The 13493-nt window shown below is 46.8% G+C and overlaps 1 protein-coding gene across 2 annotated transcripts in view; it reads left to right on the forward strand.

Annotated features, from left to right (window-relative positions):
* Positions 1–13493, forward strand: part of HGSNAT (heparan-alpha-glucosaminide N-acetyltransferase) — a 33672-nt gene that overhangs the window by 2458 nt on the left and 17721 nt on the right. For both annotated transcript variants that reach the window (XM_034771626.1, XM_034771627.1), the window contains exons 2-4: positions 5867–5982; positions 7222–7358; positions 8266–8387. In XM_034771626.1, the coding sequence (XP_034627517.1) occupies positions 5867–5982; positions 7222–7358; positions 8266–8387 (375 nt within the window). The remainder of the gene's footprint in view (positions 1–5866; positions 5983–7221; positions 7359–8265; positions 8388–13493) is intronic.

Here is a 13493-nt window from a genome sequence, read left to right on the forward strand (position 1 = left end):
TGGGCACCTATTACCCTCCACCCTGTCCCAATTTTTCACACTTCCTATCTGGTCACCCTATCCACACTATCTTGTCTGCCCCTTGCCTTCCTCCATCACTTCATCTGCCCTCCCATTCCCTTTACCCCTACCTCGTATACTTTGCCCCTCTCAGTCCCTGCCTCCTTCTCCCTACCTCTGTCTGTCACTCCCTCCCCACTATCCTTTCACACTCCTCTCTCTCTCACACACTCTCACACCATATACCCCCACCTACCCACCCTCTTCCCCCCAACTTACTGTCTCTCCATCATAGGGTGACCAGACAGCAAATGTGAAAAATTGGGACGGGTGTGGAGGGTAATAGGAGCCTATATAAGAAAAAGACCCAAAAATCGGGACTGTCCCTATAAAATTGGGACATCTGGTTGCCCTACTCCATCACTCTCACTAGGGTGACTAGATGTCCCAATTTTATAGAGACAGTCCCAATTTTTGCATCTTTTTCTTATATAGGCTCCTATTACCCCCACCCCCGTCCTGATTTTTCACATCTGCTGTCTGGTCACCCTAACTCTCACTCTCCTACCACCTTGCTGTGTCCCTCCCCCAGTTTCAGAGGTACTCTGTCTGTTCTCTGCAGTAGCACTCCCACCCTTGCCTGGATTGGGCTGGGGTTGGTTTTCCATTCTCCTCTCCTCCCAAACATGTTTCACAGCTAGAAATGCCTGCCTGGTTTAGAGCAAAGCTCTTTGCTTGGCCACACCACCGACTGGAGCTCCATTGGGATCATCCCCACCTAGACCTGAACCTGCAGGTTACTGCATGTGGGTGGGCCCCTGCTTCTACGTATAGCCCCATGGGATTTTGTAGTAGAAAGAGAGAACCTGGAGCATAGGGCCTGGTGTAAAGCCGGAGGCCTGAACCAAAATCAGCAAAAGCCAGGCACTGCCATAAGCAAAGCCTTGCTTACAAGTTCACTGTCTGTACATGAACTTGGCAAAGACATAGTGAGCCATTGCTATAATACAGGCACGCCTAAGAACAGGGTGGATTTGATTTAATCATGGATTTCTACATAAAAGTGCATTCTTGTTGGTTGTTATAACCTTGATACATATTCTTCACAACTCAGAGGTAGATGTAGGTTTCATTTTTAGAAGGTACACACTATACATTTTTAAAGTAAACTTTTCAGATTAGTTTTACAGCTATATCAGAAAATGAATGAATGAATGATTAGTTATTTCATTAACCAAAGGTAACTGAAGCAGATAGTTCATCTCCCAATGACTTCATAAATATCTCCAATTCAACAGGTTAATTCTTACTATTTGGAGGATTTTCTAGCCACGCTGTATTAGGAGGAGAACATCAACATTTAAATTGTTTTATTTAATTAAAAACAACGTTCTGTATTCTGGATTTTTTTCTTCAACAGCAAACATAATATTTTAACAAAACAAGCATTTGAATTTAGTTAAACATTCAAGTTTTTTTTTAAATCAGGTTTGTTTTTGTTAAAATTGTTTTTAACTAAAATAGTTAAATGAAATATTTTTTTTTAAATTGACTATGTCAGACAGGTCAACATGAGAAACTTAAAATATTGGCTTCTGTAGCTAAATCAGTTGTCTTCACCTTCATTTTCCTATTTGTTCATAATCTGAAAAAGAAAAACAAGCTTTCCTGCTTTTTCAGGACCCATATGATTTCTCAATTTGGAATGCCTTAGTCCAAAGGAAGAAAATATTCTTTCTACACCGGCAGAAGAAGCTACTGCTGTTAAAACTGAGATCATCACTTCAACAGTTCCTGAATCCAAGTGTTTAAGTGACTTCCACCAGTTCACTGGTGTAACTTTCTTTAAAACCTCATCAGCAAATATATATTTCTTGAATGGTTCACCCTTAGCTCTGAAGTTTATTATAGTTGGCATTATGAAGGGATGATTGCTGAATGTCCATGTCATAGCCAACTCCTCTTTTTCAGCAGTTAATGTTTGACCCTGGTACAGAGTATTGAGAATATTTGCAAGAAAATGACCTGGAGATAGTGCTTGTCCCATTCGTTTTTTTAATGCATGTGATTTAACTGTCATTGCATATTTCTCTTTTTAAGATCTCAGTTCCGTCCAAATTTCAACAGCGTCAGCAATAAAACAGCTATTTCTCTGCATTCTGTTCAAGGCAACAGAAATAGGCTTCAGGCAGCATGTGTTCAACATCTCTCTTAAGCCCAATGTTGTGAACTTTGGCTGTGACAGTGCCATCTATTTTTTCACAATTTTGTTCACAAACTGTTATCAGATTAGGCCAGTTCTTGATATAGTGCTCAAAACAGTCCACTACTGAGTTCCATCACATGTCTTGTGGGCGAGTTAGCTTGGTTCCTCCCACTTTTTTCAGAGCAGCTTCTGCAAAGTGGTTGTTACGGAAGTATTTTGCAATTTCAACAACATTAGCCTTTATTTCTGGAACACTGAAGTCTTTGGCTAGGAGGTTCATCAAATGAGCACTGCGACCGTATGTTATCAGCTTAGGACTCTCTTCAAAATTTCTTCTCATCTTGGATACATTTGCAGCATTGTCTGTGACCAAGCTGCGTACTAGACATTTGATTTTTTTTTTCAGTTTGTTTGTAAGTATTCTGTTCTTGTAAGTATTCTGCTGTGTGTGTATTTCCTGATGTATCAGTTGCTTCTATAAGGAAGGCATTCCCTTCTTCTGTTGTCACACAAGCACATACAACATGATCATTGCGGACACTGCTCCACCCATCAAGACTCAGGTTAACAATTTCACCCTCTAGACCTTTTGCACGCTGCTCAATTTCTCTTTCATACACTCTATCCAGCAGTTTGCCTGCGACATCTGCTCTGTTGGGTGAACTGTATCCTGGTCTTAATGACTGAACCATGTTAATGAAGTGTGGGTTCTCAATCATACGGAAAGGAGAGTTTGTTGCATAAACAAATCGGGCATTTTTTCATCAATTACCTCTTTTTGTAATCTGCTGGTTCTTATCTCAAACTTATCTATGGTTGTTTCTGGATGATGGAGATTTTTTTTTCTTTTCTCACCTCTATATATTATTTATTTATTTAAAAACATGTTTGCTGTTAACAAGCTTGTTAACTCTGGAGACACAAATCCACAGTTTGAGAACTGCAAAACTAAGCATCTCTGATGGTATCTTCTAGACTGAGCACTGAATCCCATTGGGTAGATAGAAAGATTAACGTAAATAATCTATATAGAAGCCCCTGCAACCCCCCAATTGGGTCCCAAATCCATGAACTATTGGAACTAATTTTCAAAACTTCCTAAACATTACATGAATATATTGTCTCATACTATAGAATTTGAATTTATAATCCCTATTCCATGATGAGATATCTTTGAGCTATAATGTATCTTAATTAAAACTATCTTTAGATAGGTTTTTTCCTCAAAAAGCATTTTAACCAAAAAATCCGATTTAAATTTTAAAAATCCAATTTTTTTTTTTTAAAATCACTGATTTGTATCCACTCTGCCTAAGAAGTACTGGGCACTGGGTATTCATATAGACACATTCCAGAAGGCTAGTACAGGTCCACCCCAACACAGAGTTATGGCATAAATACAGTCCTGAGAGATGATACAGGAACACACCAACCCCGAGTAAGATAAGGACGGCAAGGCAGGGTGTTGGATGAAGATGTTTTGTTTAATCCAGGCGGCACAAGGTGTAGGGTCAGGAGAGTAGTACAGAACTTGTTTGTATCAATGTATGAAAGAGAAGTCATAGAAGGGGCACTTTTGTTCCGCCTAGGGGACAGCAGAAAGTCCCACTCCTGATTGAGCTGGTCCATTGTCAGAGGCATACATGTGTTACTGTATATGTAGAATCTATGAGGCACTAGGACCGTGCTTCGTCGGCAATAGGGTTACCATACGTCTGGATTTTCCCGGACATGTCCGGCTTTTTGGTCCTCAAATCCCTGTCTGGGGGGAATTGCCAAAAAGCTGGACATGTCCGGGAAAATAGGAAAGGGTCTTGGGGCTTGGGTCCAGGCTGGACCCGGAGCCGCTGGGGCCAGTGCCGCTTGACCAGGGCTGGAACCGGGGCCCGAGTCGAGCTGGGTTGGAGCCGCTGGGACCGGAGCTGGGGGTGCTCGGCCGCCGGCCGGAGCTGCTTAGCCGGGGTGGGGCCGGTGCCCCGGGGCCCGAGCCAAGCTGGAGTTGCTAGGGCCGGGGCCGGTGCTCTCGGCCGGAACTAGGGCCGGCGCTCCAGGGCTCGAGCCGGGCCAGAAATGCCGGAGGCAGAGCCTCTTGGCCAGGGCCGGCCGGCCGGAGCCGCTCGGCCAGGGGGGCCGGACTGGGCCGCGCCTCCTCACGCCTGCCCCAGCCTCAGCTTACCTGCTGCCTCCCTGTTTCAGGCTTCCCACAAACATTTGATTCGCGGGAAGCAGGGGAGGGGGAGGAGCAGGGCGGCGGAGTGTTCAGGGGAGGGATGGAGTTGGGGCGGGGACTTTGGGCAAGGGGCAGGGGTGGGACCCTGTGGAGTGTCCTCCTTTTTTTTTTAAATTAAAATATGGTAACCCTAGTCGGCAATAAACCGGGCCAAGCACCTTCACAACTGACCCAAGTCTGTGGTTTTTCTGGGTAGTAGCTGAGGGGTGAAAATATTATCTATCAAGGTCTGCTGAGCCAGCTGTCTGCAGAGCTGGGGCGGCACGCAGTGAGAACACACACGTATGCCAGCTGACAACAGGTTCTATGCAGTGACAGAATGTGAAGTAACTCGCAGGTTCAGGGCCCCAGAGCTCATCACTCAGAAGAGATTCCCATCCCACCCAAAACAAAATGGGACTTTGTATGTATGTAGGGTCTGTCTTCTGATGATTAGATTCATGGAGGAGAGCACCCAGTTTGCGGGGAGCTCAGAGGGAGCAAGTACTACCCAGGCAATATCCCTCTCTCCTGCCCCCTTGCTACATCTGTGGGTATGTCTATACTGAAACTAAAAGGCGTGTTCTTAACTCGGGACTGCCTGCTTGGGTTTTAACAGCAGGGAGGACGTGGCAACGTGGTTTTTAACTGCGCCTAACTGCATTGCATAGGGCACAAAAATTCTCACATCACTGAGCAACATAATTAAGCCAACATGAGCCCCATGGTAGATAGACAGCACTAGGTTGATAGAAGAATTCTGCCGTTGACCTGGCTATTGCCTAATGGGAAGATGGATGAAGTACAGTGGTAGGAGAACCCCTCCCGTTGCTGTCGTGACTGTCAACACTGAAGCACTACGGTGGCTCTGCTGTTGCATTTGAAGTGTAGACACAGTCCTGGTCTATACCTAAATATTAGCTGGACCTAGCTACCTCACTTAGGGCTGTGAAAAATGTTGTGGCCTATGTGAGATAGTTAGGCCTCGCCTCCACTGTAGACACAGCCAAGTTGACAGAATAATTCTACTACGTCTTGGCGAGATGGGTTCTATATATTGATGGATAAATCCCGTCTTTCGATGTAGGAAGTGGAACAGCTTCAGCGCTGTATCTGTGCCGCTGTAATCACATCCCTTCAGTCTGTACACCAATGGTGAGCACTCTTGTTACCTGCCCAGTCTGATTCCCCAGTGGAATAATAGTACTCCGGAGCCACGCTGAGGTGGAAGTAGGGCTGGAGAGATGGCTTCTTTCCCATACAATTTCTGTGGTGCGTAAATTCTCAAGTATGAGCCACTGTAAATAGGTGAGGATTGGTAAGGCTGCAATATAGTGTCTATGAGCTGTCATCATTCTGTTAACAAAGTTGCTTTATGTCCTGCGGTGTGTTATGCAGACTTTCCCCTTTCAAAATATTAACATACGCCTTTCTCTCCATTTCTGCATCAGATTTATCCAGAAGGAGACCCTTAGGGCTGAAAATTGATCAGGCTTTACTGCTGGTGCACAATGAGTTGATCCATGAGAACTTGACAGTCTCCTGGCTTTCTGATTATTGTTACCAGGTAAACAGCCGTCTCCCTTTGTATGCTATGTAAGGTTTCCTTTTAGGGGAAGGCAAGACTATGGCACTGGACCCAGGCTCAGATTGCAGCTCATGTAGACAATCCTGAGCTTGTGGACACAATCTAGCTAACTCAGGTAGCAGAGAAGTGAAGCCACAGGAGTGTGAGTTTCATTGTGAGCTGTACAATCCTGCCCAGAACCCTGGATAATGACTCATGGGGCTAGCCCCTGCGGCAGTGTGCGCTGCCACACGCCTTCACCGCTCCAGCACCGGGGCTAGCTAGATTAAAGCTGGGTTGCGTCTGCAGGAGCTACAGTCACACCCTGTGACTGCAGTGTAGACAGACCCAAAGACTTGTTCCCCTAAGGGATTGTGGAAATACTCGTGTTTTGAAAGTCCTAATTTTCTGTCGCTCAGGTTTTTCAGCTAGTTCTTGGATGGGCAAAGGATCCATGTCATAGACGGTGGGGAAAGGTGGACATCTTCCATGCTCCCCACAGCCTCCAAAATCTTCTCCCCCGACTCCTTTATCCCGCGTGAACCCTGACCCCATTCTGGACCCTCAGCCAGTGAATCTCAGATATCTATGGGACTCATACCCTCAACAACGTCTTGAGGGAAAGAGCAGCAGGATGCAAAAAAAGGATAGGTCTCTCCTTTGGATAATGAGATTGTCCATAGTTACAGTGCAATTATAAGGATTTCTTTTTAAGTTTGAAAGGTGTATAAACCCTCATGCTTTAGGGCATAAGCTAACCACCGATGACTGGTGAGGGGTTAAGAAGAAAGCTCCCTTATGGTCAGGTTATTCCATAATTACCTCCTTCAGGCTTTCTTGTATCTGCCTAGTGCTAGCAGACTAGGATACTGGGCTAGCTGCTCTGATCTGATATGGCATTTCCTGTGTTCTTAGTGGAGTGTGTCTGGTGTTTTTAAATGATTAACTTTCCAGTATTTTAATTTATTCCTGTTTTGTAATTTGTATTTAATCTGTTGGGTTTTAGCCCTTTTGAAAATCCCACCTTGAGTGCCTAACTTTAGGCTCCTATTTTTGAAAATCTTGGCCAATAATTCTTCCTCCAGCCACAGCTCACAGAAATGTTACCTGCTTGCTGTTGGACAACCCTGGCTTCCTTTGTACTCCTCTTTGAATTAAAAAAATAATAATTTTGCTCTGCCTAGTAAAATCAAGTAGGTTTTTTGTTTTTGTAATCCTTCATCTGTCCTCATTTTCTAGTGCTTGTATCAAGATCTGGTATCCGTCCCAATGAGCAACACGTCAGGAAAGCCCAGCATTGTAGCAGTAGCAGTGGATTCTCAGCATCCAATCACCCTACATCTCAATGGCACTGGGGCAGGCAGAGAGCTTCCCAGGTTTGTAACTGATCTGAAGATAATGTGTGTTGAAATAACCCACTAATGCTTACATTTTCTGTCACTTGCCAGCCACTGTCCCTAAAGTCTGTGGCCTCCTCACCACAGTTATTACTAGCATTTGGGAAGCTAGATTTGCAATTTAATCTTCATAATACCAACAGTATAAAAATATAATTTGTTACGATAGTGCCTAGCTCACCCAATTACAAGTTGCACCCCGTAGAGCTATGTGCTGTACAGACACACATAGAGGCAGAGTTTAAGGCCAGAAAGGACAACCAGATCATGTAGTCTGGCCTCCTGGATATCACAGGCCACTAGACCCAACAACAAAATCAGACCAAAAGTCTATGAAGTCATGGTTCCCGCTACACAGTCAATAGCGTAAGAAGTCATGTGACATACGAAGGGTGGAGTGTGTCAACGGTGGGCTGGAGCGATCAAACGATACAGTGGGGAAGCCAAACCAACGCTGACAGGAGAAGTGGCTTTGGGAGCTGCTCGGTGGCCAATCGAAGAAATGGCTGAATGAACAGTGCATTGAAAGCAGCAAATCAGGGAGCAGGAGCCAAGCTGCAGTAACTATGGCAACGCAGCTAGAAGACCTCACCAAGTAGGAAAAAAGAAAAATCTGGTCACAGGGTGGGGCCTTTACAGCCCCTGTCTCCTTTTGTATGTGCAGGGAGAGGTGGTCACTGCAGCCCCACTGCAAGGAGGACCATGGGCTGTGTGCTTCCCAACATGCCCCTACCCTTCTTCCCATAGCCCTTCCGTCCTTTCAACCCACCTCCCAGCTGGCCTACCCTGTAGTCCAGCAGTCCCTACCACAGTACCTGCAGGCAGTAACGATGGCACAGCAAGTCCCAGCACAGGTTCCCTTTCCGTCTCCCTTCATTCTTTGCAGGATCCATTACCATTTTGGAGAATTTGGAAACTATTCGCTTGTGGTAAAGAGCTTCGCTAGCAGCACCAAGATGATTTCCTGTGACATAATCATCAACGAAAGTCCTGTCAACAGCCATCTCCGTACGTAACACTTTATTTCCCCCTTTCCTTGTGTAAATCAAGTTGTTGTTTTTTTTTCTTTCAGGAAATCATCTCATTAAAATTCGCTTTAGCCCCCTTCCTAGCAAATCCTTGAGCCTAATGAACTCCCTGCATCCACTCCCTGTGCTCCTTCACCCATGCCACAGAGCATCTGTTATCCATTTGGCCCGAGCAGTTAGCTGATATTCAGGGGTCTTGCAGATTGTTCCTATTAGGAGGAGGAATTGATGATGGAGTCAGGTATTTCTTTGATGTGATCCTGTTTATTTACAAAGAATGTACAAAGTCTTATTTCTCTGAACACAGTAGGAATCAAACAGCATGAGGCAGTTTTTTTGCTTAGAGTCCCAAGCCTCTTTCAGTCAGCACTCTACCCAAACATTCTCTCTCTTAGCTTTTTTTCAGAGTCATGCTACAGGCGCATCTCTGCCTGCATCTAGGCTTCCTTACTACCTTCTCCAGGACATTTTGTGTTTTTTCTGCTGCTTCTAACACACAGACACACAGCTGCAATCAGATCAATCCCCTGCCTTTGTGATGAGACCTCTGGGAAACCCCTTGGACTATATGGCCCAGGCTTGCATGTGGCCCAGTCTTTGGGAGCTAGTTTTCCATTGGTTTAGCTATTACTGAACAAAGGGCCATTTTATTTTTCCCTCGTTTAGCCTGAATAGAAGGCAGCTATCAAACCCAACAGCTTCAAGGTGGTATGATTGCCCAACACCCATCATAACATATCTCTGGATTAAATACAGTGACCCCCAGTAACTGCCTCCACTACAGTTTTGTCCTTCCTTCTTTCAACTCTGCCTTTCCCTTACTGCACAGCTTGATTTCTCTTCCCTGATGGACTCCCTCACTTACATCCTTCATTGCCCCTTCTCTGGCTTCGACTCTCTCTTCAAATCCACTCCTCTTCATGTCCCTGCCTCCCTTTTGGCCAGAGATTCTGCTACTTAGGGTATGTCTACACTACGAAATTAGGTTGAATTTATAGAAGCTGGTTTTATAGAAATCGGTTTTATACAGTCAATTGTGTGCGTCCCCTCATAAAAATGCTCTAAGTGCATTAAGTCGGTGGACCGTGTCCACAGTACCGAGGCTAGCGTCGACTTCCGGAGCATTGCACTGTGGGTAGCTATCTCACAGTTCCCGCAGTCTCTGCCGCCCATTGGAATTCTGGGTTGAGATCCCAATGCCTGATGATGCAAAAACTGTGTCGCGGGGGGTTCTGGGTACATGTCATCAGGCCCCTCCCACTCCGTCAGAGCAACGGCAGACAATCAATTTGCGCCTTTTTACCTGGGTTACCTGTGCAGACAACATATCATGTACCACGGCAAGCATGGAACCCGCTCAGCTCACTGTCACCATATGTCATCTGGGTGTCGGCAGACGTGGTACTGCATTGCTACACAGCAGCAGCTAATTGCCTTTTGGCAGTAGACGGTGCAGTATGACTGGTAGCCTTCATCGGCTATCTGGGTGCTGGCAGATGTGGAGCTGCATGGCTATACAGCAGCAGCTCCTTGCCTTTTGGCAGTGGATGGTGTATTACGACTGGTATCTGTCGTCGTCGTACTCCTCAGTGAGTTCGGTCAGAGGCACCGGGGTAGACATGTTTTGTCTCCTGGAGACTCAGTCCTGCCGGCAGTCCTACTGAACCGTCTTGACGATGATGGCTAGCAGTCGTAATACAGCATCTTGTGCCAAGCACCCAGAAGATGCCAATTGCTATCAGTCATGCTGCACCGTCTACTGCCAGCCTAAGATGTAAAAAATAGATGGACCAGATTTGTTCTGTATTCATTTGCTTCCCCCCCTCCCTCCGTGAAATCAACAGCCTGCTAAACCCAGGGTTTTGAGTTCAATCCTTGAGGGGGCCATTCTGTGTGACAGTTGCTTGTGTTTCTCCCTGATGCACAGCCACCTTTGTTGATTTTAATTCCCTGTAAGCCATGTCGTCACTCGCCCCTCTCTCCCTCCGTCAGACAATAGTTTCGCGCCTTTTTTCAGCCCAGACGCCATAGCACTGGGATCATGCAGCCCGCTCAGATCACTGCGGCAATTATGAGCACTATGAACACCACGCGCATTGTCCTGGAGTATATGCAGAGCCAGAACATGCCAAAGCAAAACCAGGAGAGGAGGCGATTGCAGCGTGGCGACGACAGTGATGAGGAAATTGACATGGACATAGACCTCTCACTAAGTACAGGCCCCAGCAATGTGCAAATCATGGTGTTACTGGGGCAGGTTCATGCCGTGGAACACTGATTCCGGGCCCGGGAAACAAGCACAGACTGATGGGACCGCATCGTGTTGCAGGTGTGGGACGATTCCCAGTGGCTGCGAAACTTTCGCATGCGTTAGGGCACTTTCATGGAACTTTGTGACTTGCTTTCCCCTGCCCTGAAGCGCCAGAATACCAGGATGAGAGCAGCCCTCAGAGTTGAGAAGCGAGTGGCGATAGCCCTGTGGAAGCTTGCAACGCCAGACAGCTACCAATCAGTCGGGAATCAATTTGGAGTGGGCAAATCTACTGTGGGGGCTGCTGTGATCCAAGTAGCCAACGCAATCAAAGACCTGCTGATATCAAGGGTAGTGACTCTGGGAAACGTGCAGGTCATAGTGGATGGCTTTGCTGCAATGGGATTCTCAAACTGTGGTGGGGCGATAGACGGAACCCATATCCCTATCTTGTCACCGGAGCACCAGCCACCGAGTACATAAACCGCAGTGCTGCTGCAAGCCCTGGTGGATCACAAGGGACGTTTCACTAACATCAATGTGGGATGGCTGGGAAAGGTACATGAATAACCGTTGGGGATGTTGAAATGCCTATCGTTATCCTTGGGGACCCAGCCTACCCCTTAATGCCATGGCTCATGAAGCCGTACACAGGCAGCCTGGATAGGAGTCAGGACCAGTTCAACTATAGGCTGAGCAAGTGCCGAATGGTGGTAGAATGTGCATTTGGACATTTAAAAGCGCGCTGGCACAGTTTACTGACTCGGATAGACCTCAGCGAAGCCAATATTCCAATTGTTATTGCTGCTTGCTGTGCGCTCCACAATATCTGTGAGAGTAAGGGGGAGACATTTATGGCGGGGTGGGAGGTTGAGGCAAATCGCCTGGCCGCTGATTACGCGCAGCCAGACACCAGGGCGGTTAGAAGAGTACAGCAGGGCGCGGTGCGCATCAGAGAAACTTTGAAAACCAGTTTTGTGACTGGCCAGGCTACGGTGTGAAACTTCCGTTTGTTTCTCCTTGATGAACCCTTCTCCCCTCCCTCCCGTTCACTCTACTTCCCTGTAAACTAACCACCCTCCCCTCCCCCCTTTGAGCACCGCTTGCAGAGGCAATAAAGTCATTGTTACTTCACATTCATGCATTCTTTATTAATTCATCACACAACTAGGGGGATAACTGCTAAGGTAGCCCGGGAGGGGTGGGGGAGGAGGGAAGGAAAAGGACACACTGCAGTTTAAAACTTTAACGCTTATTGAAGGCCAGCCTTCTGTTGCTTGGGCAATCATCTGGGGTGGAGTGGCTGGGTGGCCGGAGGCCCCCCCACCGCGTTCTTGGGCGTCTGGGTGAGGAGGCAATTTAACTTGGGGAGGAGGGCTGTTGGTTACACAGGGGCTGTAGCGGTGGTCTCTGCTCCTGCTGCCTTTCTTGCAGCTCAACCATACGCTGGAGCATTTCAGTTTGATGCTCCAGCAGCCGGAGCATCGACTCTTGCCTTCTGTCAGCAAGCTGACACTACCTATCCTCTTCAGCCCGCCACTTGCTCTCTTCAGCCCACGATTCAGCCCGCCACCTCTCCTCTCGTTCATATTGTGCTTTTTTGCACTCTGACATTGATTGCCTCCACACATTCTGCTGTGCTCTGTCAGTGTGGGAGGACATCTGGAGCTCCGAGAACATATCATCCCGAGTCTGCCGTTTTCTCCTTCTAATCTTCACTAGCCTCTGCGAAGGAGAAACATTTGCAGCTGGTGGAGGAGAAGGGAGAGGTGGTTAAAAAAAGACACATTTTAGAGAACAATGGGTACACTCTTTCACATTAAATTTTGCTGTTCATATTATACAGCACATGTGCTTTCGTTACAAGGTCGCATTTTTCCTCTTATATTGAGGGCCTGTCAGTTTGGTGTGAGAGATCACTCACGCAGTGCCAGGCAACAGATTTCGGCTTGCAGGCAGCCATGGTAAGCCACAGTCTTTTGGCTTTTTTAACCTTCATAACATGTGGGAATGGTTTCAAACAGCAGCGCCTTCATTTCCCATACCAAGCACCCATTGGGTTGGCCATTTAAAATGGGTTTGCAATGTAAAAGGAGGGGCTGCGGTTTCCGGGTTAATATGCAGCACAAACCCAACTACCCCCCCACACACCCAATTCTCTGGGATGATCACTTCACCCCTCCCCCCCACTGCGTGGCTAACAGCGGAGAACATTTCTGTTCAGCCGAGCAGGAACGGGCACCTCTGAATGTCCCCTTAATAAAATCACCCCATTTCAACCAGGTGACCATGAATGATATCACTCTCCTGAGGATAACAGAGAGAGATAAGGAATGGATGTTGTCTGCATGCCAGCAAACACCGGGACCATACGCTGCCATGCTTTGTTATGCAATGATTCCAGACTACGTGCTACTGGCCTGGCGTGGTAAAGTGTCCTACCATAGCGGATGGGATAAGGCAGCCCTCCCCAGAAACCTTTTGCAAAGGCTTTGGGAGTACATGAAGGAGAACTTTCTGGAGATGTCCCTGGAGGATTTCCGCTCCATCCCCGTAAACGTTAACAGACTTTTCCAGTAGCTGTATTGGCTGCGATTGCCAGGGCAAATGAATCATTAATCATTAAACATGCTTGCTTTTAAACCGTGTGTAATATTTACAAAGGTACACTCACCAGAGGTCCCTTGTGTGCCCTCAGGAGCACGCCTTGGGTGAGTTCGGGGGTTACTGGTTCCAGGTCCAGGGTGATAAACATATCCTGGCTGTTGGGGAAACCGTTTTCTCCGCTTCCTTGCTGTGAGCTATCTTCATTGTCTTCATTATCATCTTCCTCGT

The sequence above is a fragment of the Trachemys scripta genome, chromosome 5 (genome assembly GCF_013100865.1).
Source record: "Trachemys scripta elegans isolate TJP31775 chromosome 5, CAS_Tse_1.0, whole genome shotgun sequence".
Lineage (NCBI taxonomy): Eukaryota > Metazoa > Chordata > Testudines > Emydidae > Trachemys > Trachemys scripta.